Source organism: Carassius gibelio, chromosome B15, assembly GCF_023724105.1.
Source record: "Carassius gibelio isolate Cgi1373 ecotype wild population from Czech Republic chromosome B15, carGib1.2-hapl.c, whole genome shotgun sequence".
NCBI classification, from domain to species: domain Eukaryota; kingdom Metazoa; phylum Chordata; class Actinopteri; order Cypriniformes; family Cyprinidae; genus Carassius; species Carassius gibelio.
The window spans coordinates 10,394,141-10,419,881 of NC_068410.1; the positions used below are offsets into that span (position 1 = coordinate 10,394,141).

At 35.8% G+C, this 25,741-nt stretch overlaps 2 protein-coding genes across 3 annotated transcripts; one reads left to right on the top strand and one right to left on the bottom strand.

Moving 5' to 3' along the window:
• The first annotated feature begins 5,987 nt into the window (after positions 1–5,987).
• On the top strand, positions 5,988–7,145 carry LOC127972152 (homeobox expressed in ES cells 1-B-like). Its single transcript, XM_052575469.1, has 3 exons — positions 5,988–6,492; positions 6,593–6,780; positions 6,936–7,145. Exons 1-3 carry the CDS (start codon positions 6,183–6,185, stop codon positions 7,032–7,034), a joined length of 597 nt encoding a protein of 198 aa, XP_052431429.1. The 5' UTR covers positions 5,988–6,182; the 3' UTR covers positions 7,035–7,145.
• A 501-nt stretch (positions 7,146–7,646) lies between these two features.
• On the bottom strand, positions 7,647–19,060 carry LOC127972099 (CAP-Gly domain-containing linker protein 3). 2 transcript variants are annotated; one of them, XM_052575387.1, is made up of 14 exons: positions 18,887–19,060; positions 16,654–16,802; positions 16,350–16,489; positions 14,734–14,827; positions 14,337–14,498; positions 14,013–14,131; positions 12,829–13,065; positions 12,581–12,716; positions 12,315–12,455; positions 11,242–11,376; positions 10,950–11,073; positions 10,477–10,541; positions 10,025–10,097; positions 7,647–9,906 (listed from the first exon to the last, which is right to left on the bottom strand). In XM_052575387.1, exons 2-14 carry the CDS (start codon positions 16,781–16,783, stop codon positions 9,852–9,854), a joined length of 1,611 nt encoding a protein of 536 aa, XP_052431347.1. In that variant the 5' UTR covers positions 16,784–16,802; positions 18,887–19,060; the 3' UTR covers positions 7,647–9,851. The 2 variants fall into 2 exon arrangements, with proteins under 2 accessions (XP_052431347.1, XP_052431346.1); XM_052575386.1 differs by having other exon boundaries at positions 7,647–9,909; positions 18,887–19,054.
• Between the last annotated feature and the right edge of the window lie 6,681 nt (positions 19,061–25,741).

Here is a 25,741-nt window from a genome sequence, read left to right on the forward strand (position 1 = left end):
GCAGGACACCATTTAGCCCCCTTGAAGAGCATGTGTGAGCAGACGGTACTTATACACCAGGGTACACCGAACCGCCTCATGCAGTCACCATTTGTCTCTTTCCTCACCCAGTAAGGAGGTACAGCTCCCGCATATGTTCATAACTCTGAGTGGGGAGGGGTCCAGTGATTCATTGCTCACGTCAGAATGAATCTGATCAGAATGTCACTCTGCTAATTATGAATAAAACTGAGTGTAATTATGCATTGAAGTGCATTTACTTGCTTTCTTTATAGAGCACCTGATTTTGCATGAGAAGAAAACAATAGAGATGTGTCTATTGAGATTGAAAGGTGAAAAGGTCATAAGCTTCATTATAAACAATGGTTTAAAGGGACAGTTCACCCAGATTGAATGAAAACGCTGTCATCATTTGTTATCAAGTATATATATATATATATATATATATATATATATATATATATATTACCCTCTTTTTATGTTTCTGGCTGTAACCTCACTTTTAAAGTTTTTTTTATCAATTATATATTTATATTCACCTCTAGCTGTGTTCAGATGGTTGCTGCCTTCCTGCAGACAGCATCAACGTTACAAAGAGAAAGTATGACACAATTCTGTCAGCTTGCATACATTATCTCCTTTCTTCCAATGAATCATTCAGAGTTATTGTAATTATGTAATGCCGTCCTCCAGATGCAAGTCTTCTAATAGAATGTCTCCATCTTCTGGTCGTTCCGTGATCTGTTTAACACGATAATCGTCATCCTTTGATCTCGGGCTTTGTCAATATCTTCCTTTCATTGCATTTGCATTTACATTTAGTCATTTTGCAGGCGCTTTTATCCGAAGCGACATTGCAGTACTGTAAACTTCAAAGCGTGTCAAATGAGTGTGCTAATATGAGATGTCTTATTTGGAAGGGTTTCAAAGGACTCCAGAAGCTTTGTTCGCATTTGCTAGCTCACGAGCCAAAGCAGATGAAATTAGGTCACCACTGTGACAGAAAAGAAACGCGTAGAAATAAGCCTGAACATCCTCACTCAGATGCCCCCACCGTCACAAAAAAAAAAAAAGAGCCTGTGTTGTCTGAATCTTGTCCTGGTTGTTAAATATTTTAGCTTGGCACTCTCTCAGTTCCTTGTGTCATCTTGTGTGGCCTCCACAGTCTGCTGAGCCTGTTCGGTCAGAAGAACCAGGTTGCAGAGATGATTACTCGACTCAAATATTCTATTTCACTTCCTGCAGACTGAACTTTTTTTCGTAGTGTGTGCACAGAAATTAAAGTAGACTGACCACTGATCAGGAAAACGTTACAAAAATGGTTAATTTATAGTTGTATTCTTTAAATGTATTCTGTCTGTTCATCCAGGAACACTGTATAATCCATTTGCACACTGAAATATTTTCTATGCACTTTACTGGCCATTGCAATACTGTTAATCATGTTCATAGTTCTGCCTATAGTGTACATACACTTTTACATAGCCCATCTGTATAGTATGTTCATATTACACCTATCTGTATATCGTGCTTATAGTATTTAATATCTGTAAATTATGTCCATAATACTTACCTGTATAGTTATTGTACATATTATAGACCTTTATTCTTTACTTACTGCTTATTGCTTCTGGTTAGATGCTAACTGCATTTCGTTGCCTTGTACCTACATGTGCAGTGACAATAAAGTTGAATCTAAATCAGGTGTTTAAAAAAAGGTTAATAAAACCAACTGGCATCACTGGAAAAATGAATAGTTAATCGTTTGGGAGTCCTTGAGCAAGTAAGGTAAAAAAATACATTTCATATGTAAGTGTTTTTTGACCTTGCATGCATGTCAACCTGTGACTGGGGACTCCCAAAATGTACACCTTTCATTACCCATAATAGGGGTACTTTAAAATGATTCACTTATAAAGGCAGTCATTTGTTTCGTGATTAAAAGAATCAATTGAGTGAATGATTCATATGACTCACACATAAAAACAGTCACCTTACTGGCATAAACATAGAACTCATCTCAGTTTAGAGGACTATAAAAGTTGACTAAAATATGTTATTATAATGTATAAACATTTTAAATTCAGTTCAAATGTGTATATATAGCATTTTACATAATACATTTCATTTATAGGCAGATTTTATTATTATATTTTTTTTTTTACAGAGAAAGATAGCAGTGATGAGAAAATAGAATTTCAAGTTTTCTAGCACCACTTTTGAGGGGCCCAGTACCTCATTTTTATACCCCTGGTTCAGATAACCTAAAAATAGGATAATTTTCATTCAAATCAATGCCATGTGGTTTGATATTGTACCATCAATTGCAAAGACATATATATATATATATATATATATATATATATATATATATATATATATATATATATATATATATATATATATATATATATATATATATATATATATATATATATATATATATACCTACATTTAACAGTAATAATACTGTACATCTGAAATGTCTAAATGCGTTTCAGGGGCCACTGTTATATAACTCCTGTGGTTTCTGTCCATTGTGATAAATACTTTTTCCTAGCTTACATTTACTCAGTGACATTTGATCAGCTCTTACTATATGAGCTTGTGTAGAGCTGAATTTGAAAAGCTGACCTTCAGATGCTTGACTGAATTTGTGACACACAGTTCATAATTAAATGCTTTGTGGCGGGGTAACAAATCTAGCTGACCTGATGTAGACACGGTTTCTTGGGACGAGATGAGAGTTGCCTTTCCAGCCATCTGGAACAGTCAAGGAGAAGCGTGTAGTCCAGCTGGCTGTCACTCTCAGGCACTGGAGGAATAAAAGAACAATGCAAATGGACTCACTGATCCAGTACATGTGAAAAATATGCTAGATGTTTTTTTTCAAGTAATAGTTCAGCACAAAATAAAGATTTTCTAAACATTTACTCACCCTCAGGCCATCTAGGATGTAGGTTAGTTTGTTTCTTTATCAGAACAGATTTGGAGAGATTTAGCATTATCACTTGCTCACCAATGGATCATCTGAAGTGAATGGGTGCTGTCACAATGATAGTCCAAACTGCTAATAAAAAAGATCACAATAATTAACAAGTAATCCACACAACTCCAGTCCATCAAATAAAATCTTGTGCTGGGTATATGTATGAAACCAATCCATCAAATAACTTTTTACTTCAATCCATTGTTTCTGGCTGACATCCATGACATTGCTTTATCCAGTGAAAAAGTTGTCTAGTACAAATCAGAAGAGAAATATGCACAGATCAAGCACCGCTTACAAGCATAAACAGTCCAAAACAGTTCTAAACAAATATTTTGGTGCACTTGGATGTGTTACTATGAATTATGTACTTGCATTTTGGCCAGAAGTAACAGTTGAGTGATTTCTTAACACACACTAATAATGAACATATTGCTGGTTTGGACTCTCATTCTGAAGGCAGCCATTCACTGAGCAAGTGATGTAATCCTAAATTTCTCCAAATCTTTTCCAGGTGAGGATGAGTACATTTTCAGATAATTTTCATTTTTTGAGTGAACTATTTCTTTAGACACTGCAATAACATCACCTAGTATTATGTAACTTTCTAAGTAAACAGAGCAACGCATTGGTTCTTGCTGCCTGAATTCGTTTTTCCAGATGCAGTTTATGCAAAAAACACCATCAGGGCTTATTTCCTCTGTAAACAATGACTCAGCTAATCTTAAATCCAAACACCATCTGCCAGGTCTATTTCTCAGTCTACAGTACAACTGTTGTGGCCCAAATATTCTCTACAACAACGTCTTACCTTCGTTCATAAATCATTTGACTGTAGTGCACCCCATTCAGGAAAGCCAGCAAGTAACCTTCAAAGTCGCCCTCGTTTGTCTGTGCTTTGGATGGATTGCTTCAGATTAGATAGTTAAACTTCCTTTTGTGTTTTTGGGATGCATATCTTACTCACCAGAGCTTGAATTTTATCCCTAGATCAGTTTGATTTGGCATGAGCTGAATAGTTGGGAGTTCTCAATGAACATCCAGCTCTGTTTGGAGGAGGTCATGCATTTGTTAATTGCTTATTGGCCCAAATCATATCAATACTTGTCAGTGGCACTGTGCAAATGCTGGCTGTACAGATGGATGCTTACAGCCATACTCGATGTTCTTTATAAACATATGCAGAACTGAATATGGGTCAACCATATGATTCAGTGCAATGCTCTGAATCAGACTGCTGCCTTTATCATGCAAATGAGGTTTGTTTTCGCGTTAGTTTATATACTTTTGTTGTGTGACAGATTTAGTGAAAGATACTGACTAATTAAATATGTAGGGCTGCTATATGCTCTTTTATCCTGCTGTTGAAATGGTAATCCCTCTTTGATTTGATGTTTTTTTTTTTTTTTATGAAGTCCTTTGTGTAATAGAGCTTACAAGTTGTTATTATCTGAATGGAAAGGCCAGCACCTTTCATATGTAAAGATCTTATACTCATTCACAGATTCTTGAAACAAAATCCCTGTAACTGATCTATTCCATCCAGATAGGGATATGGGCATTGAAGTTTATAACAGCAAGTTTGTGTTTAACACATCAAAAATCTTCAGTACAATGAAGGACATACAGTTTTCTCATTTTCTATATGTAATGTGTTGGCCTTGCAGATTATTAAATTATCTCATTTGGCAAAGAGGCACAACCAATATCTGCTCAGTGGGATTTTCATATGAATTATTTGTAAACCCAAGTAGCTTAAAATGAATAAAATGGTAATGATGTAAGCTGAGTTATATTGGGAGAATCTGCTGGTGTGTAAAATGCACACTCTCTCAGTCAAAACCGACTAACTGCTCATGACATAAGCTACAGCTGTGGCTTGTGCTTTAAAATAACCATGATCATATAATCTTGAGTTAACCCTGATTTATTGGCATGCAGCATGTATAACGCTGAAGGATTTAAAATAATTCCTCTCTCCACAGACACTGGCCTTTTTTTTTTTTTTATAATAATGCAATGTTTTCTTTCAAAGTCAACTATCATTTAATATTTTTTACCTAGTTATCTTGGTATGTAATCGTAAAACAATGTAGTTCATGTTTTTTTTTTTTTTTTATTATCATTTTTATAAAAGGTATTGTGAGATTTATTTATTTATTAAACTTTCTTAATAGTACCGCAAGATGGCGACATTTATTCACTTATTTATTATAGATATGTTTCTGTCAGTATAAAGACTGGTGTAATTTTTTACGTTCATAATTTTCATAATGAGCGAGAGTAGCCTGTAAGTTTATAGTATAAGTTAAAGTATTATTCAAACACAAATGAAAATGGACATTAAAGAAGGAACAATTCAAAGCACTTTTGAACTCTTTGAAAAGTTCAAATAAAAGACTTTTATCTTTCTAACGTCATTAAACGCGGATGATGACGTCACAATTTCACAGCGCGCGTGTCCCTTTGAACAAGTCTCATTAATTTCTTTATTCTTCAGACCTGTTAAGATAAACTTAATTTAATATAAACTATAAAATTTATCCAGTATAAACTAACAAGATTAACGGAGTATAATATTTACGCCTACAAATGAGACTACAATTTTACATAACCAGTTTGATTCAAATCTGAGTCTTGATTCAAATTCAAAGTCTAAAAACCATTAAATTATAAATTCACATAAATCTGTTTCCATATGCTTTTCTATGGTCCTTTAATGATTATTTATATATTCATTTATTAGGCTGCATCAAAACAAAATACAATTCAAAATAAAACAATTCAAAAATGTATGTTTAATAGGCCTTTACAATATATATATATACTTTATATTAAACATATTACACTATTTCTTTAATGTCATGAAACTGTATAAAATCAATAATCTGATACAGGCCACTTAGTTCTAAGTTTTGAAGTGTGACCAATAAACATTCATAGGTATCATCGAAGGTGAATTTCAATTGCCAGGTTAAAAGGGTTAAAAGATCTTCAAAGTGGATCTTCAAAAGTTAATTTCCTTTGACTTCAACCTTTACAAAAAGGTGTTAATGGACCAATATTAAAAACATTAATACCTCAGTTAAAACGAACCAGGGGGTACAAATACAACCCAGCTTCATGTCATTATTGTGAGGGCAAGAGAAGAGAGTACACAGTCACAGCAGCTTCTGTAGGCCCCTACTTGAACATGGCAACTCAGAAATATTCAAACTTCTCTATTGATTACATTCTGGGAGACGACAGCAAAGAAACAGCAGAATCACCTGGACTTGATAATCCAGCATCTTCTCAGGATTTCCCAGGACACTTGACCAAACTGGACCTACTCTACCAGGATGGATCTAGAGGTCATTGTGAGCATGCAGCACTGATGGTGAACATTCCATCTCCATCATGGAATGCAGGAATGTACTGCTGCTGTGCTCCAATCTCCTATTATCAGCCGGCTTTTAATTCAGAGTACTATGCAGCTCAATCGTGGCCTTTTGCCGTGTCAGGTATGCATTTTCTTTTCTTCTTTCTACGTTTTGTTAACTTTATAAAAAAAAAAAAAAAAAAAAAAGATCTAATGTATTTATTTCTTGAAACTACCTTCAGGTTGTGATACAGCTGAGAATCACTGCCACCAAACTGTAGCTCAGAGACAGCGCAGTCGAATCCGAACGGTTTTCACCGAGAACCAGACGGAGACTCTCGAGCGGCTCTTCGCAATCACCGACTACCCGAGCGCTGAAACCCGGGCGGAGTTAGCCAGAAACACCGGCCTCAGCGAGGAGACTGTGCGGGTGAGAAGCGCTCTTTATCTGTAGCCTAATGATATTTCATACTTTGTGCTAACGTTTATTTCAGAACATAAACTAACATATTTTAACATTTTTAACGTAATTTCTAAAAATGTACCTTATTCTATTTAAAAATAAAATTACATTCTTAATTTCAGGTCTGGTTCAAGAATCGACGTGCACGTAGAAAGAGACAGACAACCTGCACAGACAAAAACACGAGGAGCACTCAAGAGGATCATCCTGAATCAGATTAATTTATGACTGAATTATATCAACACAGACTTAATGGCTTTTAAGAATTGTTTTTAAAAGTAACCTACACTTTTTTTTTGCAGTGTAGCCTAAATGTACATTTTATACGAATAAACACATTTCTCAGCTAAATAAACTTGAGTTTCGTTTATTTGTTTATATTTTAATTACGGTGCTGTTGTAATAGGAGTAGTCCTACATGATTTGAAGAAGCAAAATATTTTCACGAAATATATTTAATTTAGCTCATATTTTTGCGCCGTCTGTAATGCGCATGCGCAAGCCCGTTTCCACCACTGAATAAAAATAAAACATGTAATTGTGACTTTTTATCGAACAATTCAGAGAACATAAAAAAGTTCAGAATTGCGAGTTTGTATCAGGACATTTGAGACAAAAAGTCAGAATTGCGAGATGTAAACTTAGATATAAAATATCTAAATTTAGACTAAGATATAAACTCGCAATTCTGAGCTTGTATCTCGCAATTTTATTTATTTTTTCAGAATTATGAGATGTCAATTCTTAATTTCGAATTATAAAGTGCAGAAAAGAAAGACTGATATTTTCGTATTGTAGGCTACATCAAATCAATAAACACAACACAGTCAAACTAAGTATAAAACACTAATGTTTATTAGTCATATATCCATAGTCAGGATAGAGTTTCACTTGAATTAATTATTTTTTCATGCTTATATACTGTAGGAAAATGAAACCTGCAAATGTATACACAGCATGCAGTAGGCTACAGTCATGTTGTCCATCAAATCCAAAACCGAGTTCATGATGAGATCCACATTGATCTGATTTACAGAGTATAGTTAACACGAAAACACAAAACACAGGACGTTAAAAAAGTACCTTGTGTTAAAATTATTAAAATATACATTTTCTCAGACGAATAAATGTTTACAAATGAACTATACGAATTACACAACAGGATAGAAAATGACAAAGCTTTGCTTACAATGCTAGATGTCACACTGAAAAAGCGTGTAATGTGAGCCAGTCATTTACAGTCATACTTTTACTCTAATTTTGGCATAAAAAAATGTAATGTGACTTCTCCTGAAATTAAGGTAAATGATGCTTTCTACTACTTTAAGTCACCATAAAACAATACACTGTACTCTGTAAGTCACAAAATGATAATGCACAATTTCAGGGTTGTTGTGAGCTGACCTTCGCACTCCATCAGAAGATGCACTATTCTACTCACTACAGTGTCACTGCTAAACCTAACACACAGATTCAGTTGTTCTTTAATTAAATGATGGCATGGCGGCTGAAGAAATCAAAAGCTGTTCAGACCTGCTCAAGCAGTACATTTACAATTTTGTAAGTTGCTCTTTTTTGTAAATCAGTGCAGTTGACAAGACAGGAGAGTGCACAAGCCAAGCTGTTGTTTTCATCATTCTCTCCTTAATAAAATCTATCCACTCTGGGATCACTGTAGTGATTTCACCTATTGTTAATTGATCCCAGCTCTATTAGGGACAGACACTTTTACTCATGCTGTGCTTCCATAGGTGGTAATAAAGTAGAAATAGTTTCTATCCATATTCATATAGCATGTTCACACGGAGTAAATATTGCTGTTACCCACACACTTGATTACAATATCATAAGCACATACAGTTTTCACAATCAGTACTTTAAAGAACAGCATTTACAAAACTGATCCGAGTGAAAAATGAAAGCGAAGGAATAGGTAGTCTGGCCTAACAACTTTTATACAGTAGACTGTAGACAATAGATGAGGATTTATGTTAAAATATAAACTGTACTTCACATTAAACTATACTAGATGAACTATAATTTGTTTTAATAATTTTATTTTATTATTTTTTTGGTAAGAGAAACATGATTGTAATCCTTATGGATATTTAGGTTTATAAAATAAACAAAAAATGCTTATTATCACCTCGTTTTTATGAAAGGTCAAGAATGAACATGCCTCCTTTTAAGAGTTGTATTATTGATGTGGTTCTTAGTACATTATTCTGAAGAAAGAGATTATTTAGCTTTTGCTATATCATGGAGCTTGAGCTTTGGTCGATTTTAATTAAATTAAATGTGATTTGTTAGCTTATAATATCTAAAGCAGGCCTCTCGCCTCATTTCAGATCAATTTATGACCTAAAAACGTGCGCATGGCTGCTTATTTCATGCAACATATTAATATCTTTTAAGCTATATGCTTACAGTTTCACTGTAGATGACCCCTCTTGGCAGCATCAGTATTTTCAGACTACAGTTACAATGAAACATTTTATGTTTACTAATAACGTCACCTACTAGTTCACTTAAAGGCATTTGAAACTTAAAAAATCTAAGTCTGTATGCTATAAAATACTGTAACTTAAGACAGCAAAGGTGCATAATGCAGCAGCATGTTTACAAACAAAACAAAAAAGCACCTTTATAAATAAAAATTTATGCACAAGCCTATTTGCTTGTGGATTATGACTGTATTATCTAGCTTGAATACTGCCATTAATCTACCCACAGTGGTTTAGCAAAAAAAAAAAAAAGAGAGATATGAATGGCTTTTAAGTAGGAATGATTTTCCCTTATTTTGATTTCATAAAAGATTGTTTGTCTATAATTCAATCATCGGAATGCAGGTTGTTAGTTACTTGACAAGGCACTATTTTTTTGCTATTGAGTTACTGTCAAAGGGGCGGGACAGCAGTCTGGGTAGTTCACAAAGAGAAGCACATACGAATAATGGAAATACACCGAGTGGGTGAGATTTATCTTGAGGAGGAACAGAAAAAGAGGGGGAGATAGAATTAAAGATGTAACCAGTGGATTTAGGACTGCATCTCAGCACGGAGCATCCAGGGAAACCAGCAACAGAACAGCAACCTGCTATAACAGAAACAGATCATGAATATAAAATGCTGTTTAATCTTGCATCACAGGATACATTATAGATTCACAGCTGCAGCCATACGGATGTGTTATTTATGGGACACAAGCATACCTGGATATGGAACTTTCAGATGTTATGTCTTTTGGAGAACGGATCGCATTAAAATTACGCTTCGGCTGGGACACTGCAGAGGATGAACACAGACAAAAATTATAACCATGCACCTGAGGCTGCCATTTGAGACTGTGTTGTTCATTCATATTGTATAATGCATTTATATATTTCTGTGCTTTGCAATGTAACATGCAATCATCCAGCTGAATGTTAAACTTTAGACGGGAAAAGTATTCTTGCTAATGCTATTACACATTATGGACAGTAGGTGTCTCTCTATTCCTAACCAACACACAAGATGGAGCACTAACTGTGAGGTAATGTTGTTTATTCATACAAATGCACACACTCTGATTGTGATGCAGTGTTGCTTTAAAAGCAAGCAAAGAAAAAAACATTTTTCAAACGAAAACATTATAAGAAGAACTTGCTCTTATCGTTGTACTTACTCGTCACCTGGTGGACTTTCTTCACTAGTGTCCCATCACCCTGAGGGTCTTTGGGCCCTGCAATTCTGCAAGATTAAAAAATCCAAGTATACTGTTGATGTCTACATGGATAATTTATCTGAACAACCAAATGATTCAAATATACATTTGACTAAATGTCTCTGTTTTTTTTTTACCTTATAATAGATGGTTTTACAAAGACTTCATAATGTAGATGGTATTTTAGCACATTTACTTAGGCCTCAAACCCCTAACATTGTCATGGGACTTTTTCGTTATCCATTTATAAACATAAAACATTACTGCAAATGTGTTTGCTGTTCAGTAATAAAATTGAAATGAAAGGCACGGTGTACTCATATTCTATAACCAAAGCAGTAAAACATATCCCTATTTACTGTGACCCAAGTTAAAAAGTGTACACAAGTGTATCTGTAAAAAAATAATTTTCCGTTACATGTTGAAGATGTTACCTCTGAACACGGGATGGTGGTGCAAAAACCCCATATTTGGGCAGACAGTGGAAGTAACGCACTCCAAATACACTGCCATCGTGCTTTCCAGTGGGCTGTTCCAACTCCACACCAAACCAATATCCTGATCACAAGAATCCACACACACACACAAAAGTCTAAATAATTACTGCACATTGTTGTATTTATATATGATTTCATATTAACTATAAGAGAATTGCAAATCATCATGTCCGGCGTATTCTTATATCATTATATTATAGCATTATCTCAGACCTTCGCACAGACATACCAGGAGCAAAGTCTGTCTTGCCAAAAAAGCGGACAATCCCTTGCTTTTGGCCTGCCACCAACACCTGATCCCCAACCTCAACCTTGACTCCATCAGGATCCAAACTGACCCCGGGCAAAGACTTCTTTCTTGGAGCTGGTGGAGAAGCAAATAAGATGTTGAACTCAGATGATAAACTTATATTTGATCAAAAATGCAGTACATAACTGTAACAGTTAAAAATTATAACAGTTTATTTTAATTCAGAATATTAGAATCATTTCTGAAGCATCATGTGTCACTGAAGACTGTATTACTGGCTGCTTTGACCTTATAATAAATTAGAACTGGAAACAGTTCTTTTGAATTGTTATAAAATGAATGGCAATATTCATCCATAGCGGTGCCCCGGTTAATATTACTGTTAATCAAATAAATGCAGCCTTGGTAAACATAACACTTATTTTAACCTGATAACTGTCAGTCATTCTTTTGAAGATAGACTTGAATGTGCATGATACACACCTAAATTTTTATATTTCATGTCTGAAAACATTTTGTAACATGATTTTGATGTTCCATTTACATGGTAATGCAATGTCTGATTTTAAAATGGGTTTTGAAGGATGAATTTTGAGATTTTATGTTTTCAAGTGATATATAACTTCTGATGATTTCTAAAATGTGATAGAGAAAAAGGCAACGAGGAAGTCTTTTTTTTAAACAAAGGTCAAAGCTCCTTTTGTAATGTAGATTTCTGAGGGTGCACTCTTGTCATAAATTAATCTATTACTTTTCCTACATAATTTTTAACAAAAAATATTGGTATAATATATATTTGGGAGTCTTAGACCTTTCCAACGATATATAGTTTGTCAAGATTAGATTAAATTTGATTCTAATATAGTATAGTCAACGTAGGCGTCCCGTATACGGGACGGGGTGACATTTAACAGGTTAAGTGGTCACACATCAACTTGGGTCTAAACACTGATTTGATGACAGTTTAATAGAAGATGAACGCTGAACAACACAGAATTCTAAACACACATTTAAAATAGATAGTTGTTAGATATATAGATGTTATCACTCACTCTTATCTTTCTCTTTTTTCTCTTTTTTATTCTTGCCGGTTACACGAGACAAATCCATGCGAGGGGTTTTTGGCGTGGAGGTGACTGAAGAGGGGGTCTGTTCAAGCGCTTTGCTGATTTTTGACACAGGGGCGAAGATGCCTGAAGAATAGACCAAATATTAAACTCTAGAAAGCAAATTATTTCATCCAAATACTGTGATCAGATCTACTGTCATTATAATAATTATAAATGACTTTTATAATACAGACACGAAGAGAACACACCTTGTTTTGGGGGGCAAATAAAATAGCGGATCCCACCCACACTCCCGTCGTTCTTGCCCTCTGGCTCGTCCAGCTCAATACCAACCCACTGCCCACTAGCAAACTCAGTGGTCCCGCAGAAACGGAGGGTGCCAGCCTGCAGAAAATATGCATTGGGCTTTATCTATATATCCTATCTTCTCCTAGGTGCTTCAGACAGTGCATCCATTCCTCAAAGTCTTTAAACACATAGACTCTCCTAATCTCACCTTTGTGTCATCCAGCACCACACGGTCCCCTAGTTTGAGGCCCAGGGAGGAAAGCATGAGGTTGCCGGGGATGTTGTCATAGTTGGGCAGGGTGGCACGGGGCAGGTTACAGCTGAGCGGCACTGCATCCAGCAGCAACTGTTTCAGCTCTTTAGCCACCATGGCGGCCTCTGCTTTATCTAGACTCATGTCCATGGGGTCAGGAACAACCTCAGCAGGGCCTTGACCCTTATCATTCTGTTATATGCAGAGAGTTTATTTATCTGTTAGTGATAGTCCATTCAGGCCGCTACTTATCATTTTGAGATAACATTGTCGTCTGAATCGATAACAAAAGTCAGAGTGCAGTTTTGGATGTTTTTGTCATAAATATACATTCTTATAACACTGGACTTATGTAAAGGTATTGTCAAATACTATTGAGCCCAGATAGCAAGCAGTTAACAGCTTTTAAAACTCCTTTTGGACACTTCCGGGTCCTTCCTTTCGGGCTTCACAGAGCACCTGCTACCTTTCAAAGGACGATCGACCAGATTACATACATGTTCAACAGTATGGTGTCAATACGTTGTCAATAAGTGGGGTCTAAAATTGTTAAAGAAATGAAAACTTATATTCAACAAGGATGCATAAATTTGATCAATCTGTTTCAAATAAATGCGTTCTTTTGACATTTCTATTCTTCCTAGAATACGAAAACATGTTTCCACAAAATAAATATTACATAGCAAAATTGTGTTTAACATTGATGATAAGAAATGTTTCTTAAGCCCCAATTCAGCATATCAGAATGATTTCTGATCATAGTAGACTGGAGTAACGACTCAGATTTGCCATCACAGGAAAAAATTACATTTAAAAATATATTAAAATAGAAAATAGGTATTTAGAAATGTTATAATATGTCACAATATTATTATACTGTATTTTATCACATAAATGCAGCCATGGTTAGCCAAGAGACTTCTTTCAAAAACATTAGAATATCTTACCAACCCCAAACTCTTGAATGGTAGAATATATTTGTGAATCTTATTTTATACATACAGTTCGTTCATTTAAAAGTATTCTGAAAACAGACCAACAAAGACATCCGAAACATTCATTCAAAATGAACCAAGTGGATTTATAGCAGAGCCAATTAGGAAGATTAACTCAAGTGAAGTATAAGTCATTATACTCACTCTGACAGTAGGGTTGGCTCCATGCTCCAGCAGACACTTGACAGCACCCAGACAGAGGTTGGAGGCGGCGATGTGCAGGGCTGTGCCATGATAAAAGTCACTGCAGGTGGAGTTGAGCACTGTGTGGAGAGAAGAGCAACAGATATGTTGAAGGACACCCTACTCTATTAGTAGAATATGTAATGAGGTGCCAAAAACATCATCATTTGCTTGTGCATGATACTTGACATTTAGTTGATGACTAAACTACTTTGCCTTTTCTACCTCAGCTTGTGTGTGAGAATGTGGCTTAATTGTTTAAAAAGCAAAGTTTTTTAAACTCACCTTTAGGCTTGGAGGCTTTGAGCAGAACACGAATCAGTTCTGGTACATCGAAGTAAGCCGCATAATGGAGGGCGTTCATGTTGGTCCAACGACTGCGTAGACTCACATCAGCTCCCAGAGCTATCAGCTGACTGGACAGCCGGAGCGCTGCCTGAGGATCACCTGAAGAGAAAACACATTGTTAACTACAGTAACGCTCACTTACTGCAGGCTTGATTGGATTTTATCATGTTGGCAAGTGGAAATGCACAGCAAGGTTAGAACTATTAAAGGATTTAGAATTAGAAGCTGTTCAAATTTAATGACCTCAATTACAGAGCAATGTCAAAATTTGGATTGTGGATCGCAAGGCTAGTCATGGCAAAGACATCCAACTGTCAACTCCAGTGTCACTCACCCACTCCATGAGCTCCTGCTTTGCAGCAGTAGTGGAGAAGAGTCATATCCGTCAGGCCGTCACGGTCATTCACATGGCAACCTCGCTTTAATATCTGAAAGTGACAGAGTTGATCAACGTATGATGATCTTCCATGCAACTGAAAGCCAATTAATAACTAATGCAGACTTGCAGGCAATTACGGTCTTGAGTAAATGGCCACTTTCAAAGCTGGACGAGAGCCATATTAGTGAGATGCACTGTAATGATGAAAAATAAAGCCAACTGATATTGATGATATGTGATAGAAACAAGCCTTATTGCGGAGTCATCCTTAACATCACATTTTCTTAATATATAGCATGCATTTTGTGGAAAGCTTGGAGCTGATATGCAAGAATCAAACTGAATTGAGTCAAAAAGACGTCAAAAAGATTTGTGTGCAAGTATAAAATATGAAAAATGTAATCTATCACAAATTATGTTTTAAAAATCTTCACAATTTTTATCCTCTACCAGTGATTTCCCTTCAGAAAAATATAACTAAACATTTGGTTTTCTGTTTTTTTCTCTGTCACCAGTAAAACCAGCATAAAACAAGTACAAGACTCGTGAAAACTTTTAACCTTCTGAACTTCTGAACCCCTTTACTTTGATTACACATCACAAGTCAGACCCACAAGGCTAAATACTGGTGGGCAGTGAGAGTTCTTCGTCACCGAGACCTGACAGGTGGAGCTGATTTAGGGCAGGACTCAATGTAGAGATCAGTCAAATGTAGGAGGCTTATTACCACTGCCATCAATCCCAACAGCTCCAGTTCCTCTAGGGACACCTATCTACAGCAAGACACCTCCATGTCCATTACTCATACATCTTTACATACGAACAAGAGTGTTTACAAGTGCTTACAAAGACTTAAATTACTGTAAGTCAATTTGAATAAAAAATGTGTAAATAAACACTGTGACTCTTTCTCAGTACAACATGTGTAAAATCAGTTTCTCAGTCGGCTGACACTTTTCCTATACTGCAAAAAAAATAACTTTGGCAAAAGTTAATATTGAGCTTAAGGCAAATGTGACTGTGCAGTATTTCTGCGTGGTGATATAACATCTCGTTCAAAGCATCTATACTTTGCACTCCAGAGAAATAAAAAAGAGAAAGCTTTTGGGGAAAAAAACTCTCACAAAGAAGGAAGAGGACAAAAGTCTTCAACAAGTTTAGATCATATTACACAGAAATACCCGCAGCTGGATAGAAATTCAATATGTCTTCATTCATTAAAGGGATAGTTCACCCATTGCACACAAAAAGTATTCTCGTAGCTTCATAAACATATGGCTGAACCATTTATGTCACATGGACTATTTTAACAATGTGGTTGTTGTGTTGCTGTATTTAAAGGGCCAGAAAGCTCTCGGATATGATATCAAACATATCTTAATTAGGTTTCTGAAGATGAACAAAGGTCTTAAAGATTTTGAATGAAATCAGGGTAAGTAACTAATTACAGAATACATTTTTTTGGGAGAAGTATCCCTTTAAGTAAAATAAATATGTTTTGTTATTTATAGACAGGACATTTCATGTCTATACTGCTGACAACTCCAAAGAAATACTTAAATCTTTACTACCTCATTGCCTATGACGTCAATCTTGTGTTGAACTTGTGGAACCCATTGGCGGATAATGGCGAACAGTTCTGGAATTGTGGTCCGGGGGTCTGTCAGAATCTCCATGCAGGCCGGATCATTTGGATCAAAGAAGGTAAACGCTTTAATAGAAGCAAACAAAATGCAGGACATAAATACAGGGATTTGTTACAACAGCCAATAAGATCACCACTACACTATGCTGTGGAATTTTATTAACGTGTAGCTCAGGATTTCTTGTTCTCTGAAATATATTATATATATACTGCTAGGATGAGGAACCCACCGTAGTCCTTGGGCAGTGGAGCCTGTGCAGATGGATGCACTATGGGTTTCTTGCGGGGTTCGTGAGCAGGGCTGATGAACTCAGAGGCCGGCTGGGCCTCTTCCACCTCAGAAGTTTCCTCTTTAGTCATTCTGCTTATGTGTTTGGGCCTGTACATTAAAAATGCATAGTTAAAAATAACAAATAGAGAGTGCAATTTAATAACTTTTATAGACACTAGAGCAGTGCTCCTAAGATGTGTACAAGAAAATCAACCCAGCAATGATAACTGATTTTTTCTTGATTTTCATCATTTTGTCCACTAAAAATCACACTGGTTTGGTTCTCTTTGTAATTTTGGTCCACACCAAAAAAGAAAATGATTCTTAGCTTAGCGTTCACAATTTCATTTGTAATACCTAACATAAAGATACAAAACAAAAGGCATAAAAACAGTCACAACCTAATCGGAACAACTTGTGTGAACATATGGTGGTGTTTTACCAGCTGATCAACCCATGAAGAGCTGTTAAGATATATAAAGCATTCAGAACAATGCCATGATGTCTGTACTCAACTATAATGTGCAACACACAACCAGGTCACATCTTGTGACATCAGGTTCGTTAGATGTCTTTGGTATTTGTTGCACTCTCATATATCAGTCAAACTGCACCAAAGATTTGAAAGCAGCTCCGATTTATGTGCTCACCAATGTTAGCTCCCGAGTTCATTTTAATCAAACCAAACCAGCCACCTGTAAACACACCCTAAAGGAACCAAGCCTTCATTGACACTCTCAATATTCTATTTGTTCGATCACTGCTCTAAAACAAAAGTGAGTATACATGAAATGAGATGATCATGAACCTCTACGCCACAGTCATGCCTCCCAGCGAGGCTCTAAGTTTAGTACAGAGTCTGGCGGAGAGGATGAGTGACTCACTGCTTCCAGCACTGTCTGTTGGAACAGAGGAGAGAGCGGACCTCACAAGCCACTGCGCCATCTTACTGGAGATCCATGCGGAATAGAAGTTATTGCAACTTAATGTGATGTCTTAGATGCCCGTAACTGCTCAATCAGCCATCAAAATAACATTCAGGGAATTAACCAGAGAATGCTAGACTTAGCCCAACACTACAGCATACAGGTATGTGCTACAGTACATTGTTTTTATCAAATTCTTTTGGAAGTTACCCCAAATATTTAGAAAGCAGACCATGACATATAGTATATTTTTCACGCAACTGATATATTTTATGGTTTTCAACATCAGTATGCCTGCAATCTACATGTGACCAAAGAGAATATTGAAAATACCCTGCATTTCGAGTTCATTTCAAGTATTTTTAATAATGTATTATGTATTGCTATAAATGTTTTTAATTGCTTCTGGAATAAGCTCACACATTAGCTGTTTGTGGTAGTACATTCAATGTCCTTCTATTGCATCAGACTGTAGAAGACAGGATCTTTATTCACTATGAAGATGTCAATTTAACAAACAGACCACATGGTTAACAGATAACTGACACTTCAATCAGATTTTAAATCTTTTTGAAAATGCTTGGAAAAGAAAATTTCCAAAATGGCTGCAATGTTAAGATTCAAAGTTTTATCTACTTCAATAATGGAAAATCAGTCTACCAAGAAGACAATAAAATGCAACCACATAATATTTCACAAAAGTGTGTGTTTTATATATATATATATATATATATAATATAAACTGCTAATTATGCTAATATCTGTATACAGCTGAATCGTTCATTTTGTAGAAAGAAATTTATAAATAACAACATAAGAATATTACATAAGACTATTATGATACTATTTAAAATATTAATATAATTTAAAGATATCGTAAATGAATATTTAATTTGTATTATTTTTCTCCTGTTCTTTCTACACAAAAAGGGGCGTAATTCAGAAATGGATGGAGATCAACAACGAAATCGACACAGTCTTCAATCCCTCAACATTAATGATTAAATCGTCGATTAATAGATCAAAATAATATAAAATCGGTATCTCGCGTCTAAATATATAAAAACAGACGCAGTTTGATCTTGTATTCTCTTATTAAGCATGTCAGTCTTGCCCTGTGTCAACAAGAAAACATGGACGCTCCGTCACGCAGCACATGAAAAACAAGCAGGCTGTTTCTCTCACGCGGAAAAACGAGATGACCAGGCCAGCTATATTCTGCGAAACTTTCAGAAACATGATTCAGCGAAATTATAGCCCTCTTACCTGATAACAAGCCTCAAAATCGCGACCTCTCTTCCACTCTTTTGTCGTCGTAGTGCTATAGAGGATGGAGAGGATGCTGCGCCTTGTCTTCTCTCTGACTGCGTCACGGCTGTGACTCACGGCTGGACCACTCTTCTCTCCGCATCTCCTCAACCGAACTTGATGCTCATTCTAGAACCTGCTAATTGAGGCGTAAACACTTTTTTCCCCCCTCACGGTTGTTAAAAAACACCGGAGCATTTCAAATACTAATGCAACATATTGATAATTACTTTAATGGTTGGGTCGACATTTGAAAGAAGATTTCTGTCAGTAAACTTAGGGGCGAAATAAGTAAAAACGATTGCCTTTGCTGTCTCTATAAGCACAGCAAACCTAGCTAGTTTTTCAAACTAGTTATCTTAATTCTTAAACAACATGCTAAAACTTTGTATTACATATTTGTGATATGTAAATATACAAAGTACTGAATAACGACAGTCTTGATTTGTCGATAAACTGTAAGGGAAAAAAACGCTTTAAGTAGGCTAATTAGTTTCTCCAACATGTATGCCTATGTAGCCCAATGGTTTTTGTAAAAGGATAACATTTTATGAGTAGCAACATTTGATTTGAAGCCAAGCTATTTCTGTATTTATTTATTTATTTATTTTTCAGAAGGGCAAGGGTCCAAACTCACACCAACTGTACAGAACTGGCATATTTTGTCATATCTTTACATGGGGCATATTTCAGAATTAAGAAACATTTTCACTATCAGAAAGAACATATTGCTATATATATATATATATATATATATATATATATATGTGTGTGTGTGTGTGTGTGTGTGTGTGTGTGTATATATATATATATATATATATATATATATATATATATATATATATATATATATATATAGCTACTTTAGTCTGTATTATAGCCTGTACTGTTGAGTATTTGCATTGACACTCTTTAAAAATGCATACCATGCTAATTTAATGTAATACCAAAGCTGTTTTCAGACTAATTCCTGTAGCTCAGTAGAACACGTTGCTATTTTCTGTATATTTCTTTGTGGGCTTGGCTTAAAAAGAAATTTCCTACAAAACATCAACAGACTTTATAGCATTTGTATATATATATATATATATATATATATATATATATATATATATATATATATATATATATAATTTTTTTTTTTTTGTAAATATTAACAGACAGTAGTTGACAGTATGTCATTGCACAAGAAAAGACACTGTCTTCACCACATTCCTGTTTTTGCTAGGTCGTCAGTCTTGTGAATTTTGGAAATAAGATGGATATAACATTGACATTGACACATGTATTAAATGTTGTCACAGCTGGCTTGATGCTGTTATTGCTGTGGAAGAGTCAAAAAAAAGCAGAGCAGCATTGGGCAGCTGCCTCCAGGACCAACTCCATATCCACTGCTTGGAAATATACTTCAAATTGATGTCAAGGACCCATACAAGTATTACCTAAAGGTCAGTGTTTAATATAAAATAACTCTGTTTTATAATCAACTGCTGTTTCTGCTTGGATGGTTGTTGGGATATGCATTTTAACTATGGCTGTGAATCTTTGGGTAGACTTCGATTAAATTCACAATTCATCTGATGGCCTTGCTAGTTGGACTGTATCTCCTGTCAAAGAATATTTTTAGACATTATGAAACATATGTCTTGTACTGTAAGTAATGCCTCAAACATACACTAATAATTTAAAAGTTTAAGTGTCAGAATTGTCATGAATTTAAAATAAATCTTTTATGCTCACAACTGCTGCATTTATTTGATTAAAATATGCGAAATAGTAATATTGTGAAATCACCATTTTTTTATAATACCATTTTCTATTCCAATATGTTTTAAAAAGTGATCAAAGCTGAATTTTTATCATTACACTAGTCTCCAGTGTCACATAATCTTTCAGAAATCACGCTTTGTGAAAAACAAGAATTAATTACATTTTACAATGCATTCACATAGAAAACCATTATTTTATCAAGGATCACCGGAAACTCTGCAGAATGTTGGTCCTCCAGCCCAGTACTGGACACCAGTGTTGGAAATCATCAAACCAGAAGTCATCCTGTCTCTATGAATTGTCATGTTCAGAACATATTGCAGGAGATCTCAACATTGTCTCTCAAGCTCCACTTACATGCAGAGTTTTGCACCAACCTAGTGCAGTGCACCTGAACACATTAATCAAGTGCGAAACCACTCCCTATACACTATATAGTGCACTATATCGGGTGTCATCCATTTTGTAGTGATGTCCGAATTATGAGTGAACGACTTCATTCCCTACATTCGTCCACTACTTTTTACTCACAATTCATTCTGATTTCGAGTGTACAACTGATTTCCCACAATCCAATGCGGAGTAGCGTATCTGTATTTTTTGATGTTGAAAAGGCATACGATATGTTGTGGAAACAAGGATTAATGATTAAGATTTTTCAGTTGGGGATAAGAGGGAGAATGTATAGTTGGATCAAAAACTTTTTAACGGATAGGTGGATCGCAGTAAGAATAGGGAAAGAATTGAGTACAAAGTATTTAGTGGAAAATGGAACTCCTCAAGGGAGTATAGTTAGTCCAGTTTTGTTCTCAATTATGATAAACGAAGTGTTTAGTAGAGTGGATAGATCTATAAGTGTTTCTTTATTTGCAGATGACGGAGTTATGTGGAAAAAGGGAAGAAATGTAGAATATATAGTGAGGAAGAGGCAAGAGGCAATTGGAAAAGTAGAGTGTTGGGGAAGGGAATGGGGTTTTAGGTTTTCTGTGGCAAAGACCAAAGTATTGGGCAAATCTAAAAGGGCATAAAGAAAGTCATCCAACTCAGAAGGTGTTACAACCTTGTCAAGAAAAAGAAAGACGACTGAGTGAGAGCTTTTGTTGGGTAATAGGAGATGCAGTCAATGAGATAGGGATAGGAGATATGACGGTAAGCCCCATTGTGCCATTATCCAATGTTCCTCCTTGGCTATTAGGGGAATTAGAGGTAGATATGCACCTTTTAGAGTTTAAAAAACAGAGTAGTATTGACAGGAGTCAAGTTAGTAGATACCTAGGGGAGAAGTATTCGATGTTTATTAAGATATATACAGGTGCATCAAAAACAGATGATAATCGAGTAGGAGCTGCGTTCATTATACCAGAAATAAATGTTATGTTAAACAAGAGAGTAAATGATAAATTGTCAGTGTTTACAGGAGAAATGCTGGCCATTCTCTTAGCACTTGAGTGGGTAGAAAATAGTAAAACAAGGAAAGTGTTGATTGGATCAGATTCAAGCAGTGCATTAAATAGTTTTAAGAACATGCAATTGGACGTGAGACAGGACATTATGTTGGAAATAGCCCAAACTGTTTACAGAATTAAAAGAGTAGGAGTAATAGTAAAATTCATATGGATTTCAGCTCATATAGGGGTAGACGGAAATGAGTTGGCAGACAAATATGCAAAAAATGCAACCAAAAAAACAGAGATAGATATGGTAATAAGTTATAGTAAGGCGGAGGTTAAAAGTATAATCAAAGAAGAAATGAGGATGAAGTGGCAGGAAGAGTGGAATATGGAAACAAAAGCGAGAATGTACTACAATATCCAGAAGAAGGTAGGAGGAATGAGAGAAAATAATAGGAATAAAAAGGAAGAGGACATTATATCGAGAATGAGATTTGGACATAATGGATTAAATAGTACGCTTAAAATAATAGGGAAACATGAAAGTGGGATGTGTGAGGTCTGTAATATTAGTGAAACCATAGAACATGTAATTATTAATTGTGATAGGTATAAGGAGAAAAGGTTGAGGCTGAAAGAAAGGTTAAGTAAAGAAAAAAATAGATTTGAAATGAATGAAATTTTACAACTGAATTCAGGGCATGTGGGGTATAGTGCAATATTTGATTATTTGAATAAAACAGGGCTCATTAAGAAGATATGAATTTAGTTGTCTTAAAATATTGGAGTTAATAATATGTGAATGGTAAGGTATTAAAATTAATATTTTTATTAGATATTAGATGTTTATGAAGTTTTTTATTGGATTTATCTATTTATGTATTTAACTATTTCTTTATTTAAAGAGTAGTGAGTGAAGGCTATAAGGATCCACACTCCATTTCAGAAGGTGGCGGTAATGCACACTTAAAAGTTGTTTGCCAACCGCCAATTTAAAAAAGAAGGAGAAGAAGAAGAATGCGGAGTAGCGTTGAGCTGGAAGAGAGAGCAGGAGCGAGCAAGTTTGAATGGCGTTTACATCTTTATTATTTCTGTTTTAACGTTTATTTCATACATTATATTAAAATATGTTATTTAGACAATAACTCAGTTTATTATTTTAATTTGTGAGGAAGTATTGTTGTTAACATACAAAAATTATGATAATTTGGTGGATAATGTAAAAAATTTCGTTAAAGGGGGGGTGAAATGCTATTTCATGCATACTGAGTTTTTTACACTGTTAAAGAGTTGGATTCCCATGCTAAACATGGACAAAGTTTAAAAAATTAAGTTGTACGTTTGAAGGAGTATTTTTGTTCCCAAAATACTCCTTCCGGTTTGTCACAAGTTTCGGAAAGTTTTTTTCGAGTATGGCTCTGTGTGACGTTAGATGGAGCGGAATTTCCTTATATGGGTCCTAAGGGCACTTCTCCCGGAAGAGCGCGCGCTCCCGTATAGCGAGGCTGAGCACAGACATTTCACTGATCAGAGCGATTCACTGATCAGAGCAAGAGCGTCGCGAAAAGTCACAAAAGAAGTGTGTTTTTGGTTGCCAGGGCAAGACAACCCTGCACAGATTACCAAAAAAACAGCATTAAGGGACCAGTGGATGGAGTTTATTTTTACAGAGCATCAACGGAGTTGTGCAAGTGTTTTTGTTTGTTCCCTGCATTTCGAAGACGCTTGTTTTACAAACAAAACCCAGTTTGACGACGGATTTGCGTATCGTTTATTTCTTAAGGATGATGCAATCCCAACGAAAAAGGGTCACGGTCGTGTGTTGGAACCGCAGGCGGTGAGTAAAACTGCTTCAAATATCTCTGCCTCCTTGTTAGTGCGTCCCCTCCCATGCCGAGACCCGGGTTCGAGCCCCGCTCGGAGCGAGTCGTTGCTGCTGCTGCTTTCGTTCAGTTTCAGCCTCTGGATCTGATTCTGGATCATAAATAAACGGCTGAATCTGACTGTAAGCCATGGTTTGTTTTGGATGATGGTTTTTCTCTCACGGTAACATGGCCGCGGGAAGTGGGGGTGCTGGGGGTGCTGCAGCACCCCCTAGTGACGAGAGGGAGATAAAAAAAAAGTAGGCCTATTAAAATATTTTGCACAATTTATAAATTCCTTATGAAAATTTTAGAAAATGATTTTGACACACGTAGGCTATTACGTATATATTTTGGATTTTAATTTCATATTTTGAGGCCTAATCAACACAGGTTCGGAAGTTACGTTGTCAACGTCAGGCAGGCAGGTTTGGTCGACGAGTAACGAGGTTTCCCGCTCGTTCCATGCAGAATACATCCATCTTTATATAATACAGCGCACCTCGACATTTGGACACCTGTAAACAGGGCACCCCGCCTGCATGTAGCTCAGGTAAGAGCATTGTGCTGCCGCGCTTGTAACATTTATTTTTTTGGCAACAAGTGTGGGATCAGCTTTGACTAGCGAAGCAATTGTAGCCTAAGTATTTTTGTAAGGTGGTGGGGATGGAGATGGAGAGTATTATTTCGTTCGTGTGTTCTTTGCTTAATGGTTGTGGAGAACTGTTAAATAACGTTTAAATAGTCTGAGATTATTTCCTTTTTGTTTGTGTAAAAAGGTTGGAGATGGAGACAAAAAGCTTTATACTGTGCGTGTGTTGTTTGCGTAATGGATGTGGAGAACTGTTCAATAAACAAATTGCTTAAATAGTCAGAGATTATTTCCTTGTGGTGTGCGTAAAAAGATTTTGGAGTTAATAGAGTTGCGTGTGAAATAAACGTGCAGTGACTCAAGCCAGCTGACCAAACCGATTGCATTGTTTTAGCGTTATTGTGAAGTTTGATTAATATTATATTTTGTTGTAATATTATTTGTTGTATCTAAATAAGTTGCATGTATGTATAGGCTATCTGAAATTGTAATGAAAGTAATTATTTCGTTTTCTTTCGATTATTAAACTATTATTTCTGATTCTGCTTCAGATTAATAACGCATTGCGCATATCTGAGAACTGATGTCTGTGTGTTTCAGACGCTGGCTGGCTGTGCACTGAAGTGTATATGACAATAAAGTAGTAAATCTCAATGTATTTATTTTTATGTATTTTAGCAACTGTATTTTAAATAGGCCTATAGGCTCATAGGTTTTTTGTCAAAAAAAAAAAAAAAAAAAATCACAGCACCCCCTGTTCAAAATTACTTCCCGCGGCCCTGCACGGTAATGTCACAGTTTCCACATGCTCTCAACGCAAAAGCCTACTGGTGCTCGTGATTCTTTAGCTCCGCCCACACGTCACGCCTCCAGCCGGTCGTGTTTTTCCGGGAAAAATCGTTACAGACTATCTTATGAATATAATAAAACTAAAGACTTTTTGGAGTTATGAAGGATGCAGTACTACTCTATAGGTACTCAAGATTAACAGGAGATTGAGTGAAAACGAGCATTTCACCCCCCCTTTAATAACAGTAACTTACGTTAGCGTATTCATTCTGATGTAAAACTAACGGTCGCCTGAGGACGCTACACTACCATCTTATCTGAGCTCAAAAGCTGTTTGAGTGAGTGTCAAGATACTAAAAAATAATAAATACATAATTATGAACGTGTTTATGTGTTTATGTTCTCAGTA

Bases quoted from the DNA above. Each gene is read 5' to 3' on its own strand.
- LOC127972152 (XM_052575469.1), top strand. From the start codon at position 6,183: ATGGCAACTCAGAAATATTCAAACTTCTCTATTGATTACATTCTGGGA. The intron at 6,493-6,592 runs GTATGCATTTTC...AACTACCTTCAG, and splicing joins GTGGCCTTTTGCCGTGTCAG to GTTGTGATACAGCTGAGAAT. The intron at 6,781-6,935 runs GTGAGAAGCGCT...TCTTAATTTCAG, and splicing joins TCAGCGAGGAGACTGTGCGG to GTCTGGTTCAAGAATCGACG.
- LOC127972099 (XM_052575386.1), bottom strand. From the start codon at position 16,783: ATGACTAAAGAGGAAACTTCTGAGGTGGAAGAGGCCCAGCCGGCCTCT. The intron at 14,132-14,336 runs GTGAGTTTAAAA...CTCTCCACACAG, and splicing joins CAAAGCCTCCAAGCCTAAAG to TGCTCAACTCCACCTGCAGT. The intron at 13,066-14,012 runs GTGAGTATAATG...TGCATATAACAG, and splicing joins GAGCCAACCCTACTGTCAGA to AATGATAAGGGTCAAGGCCC.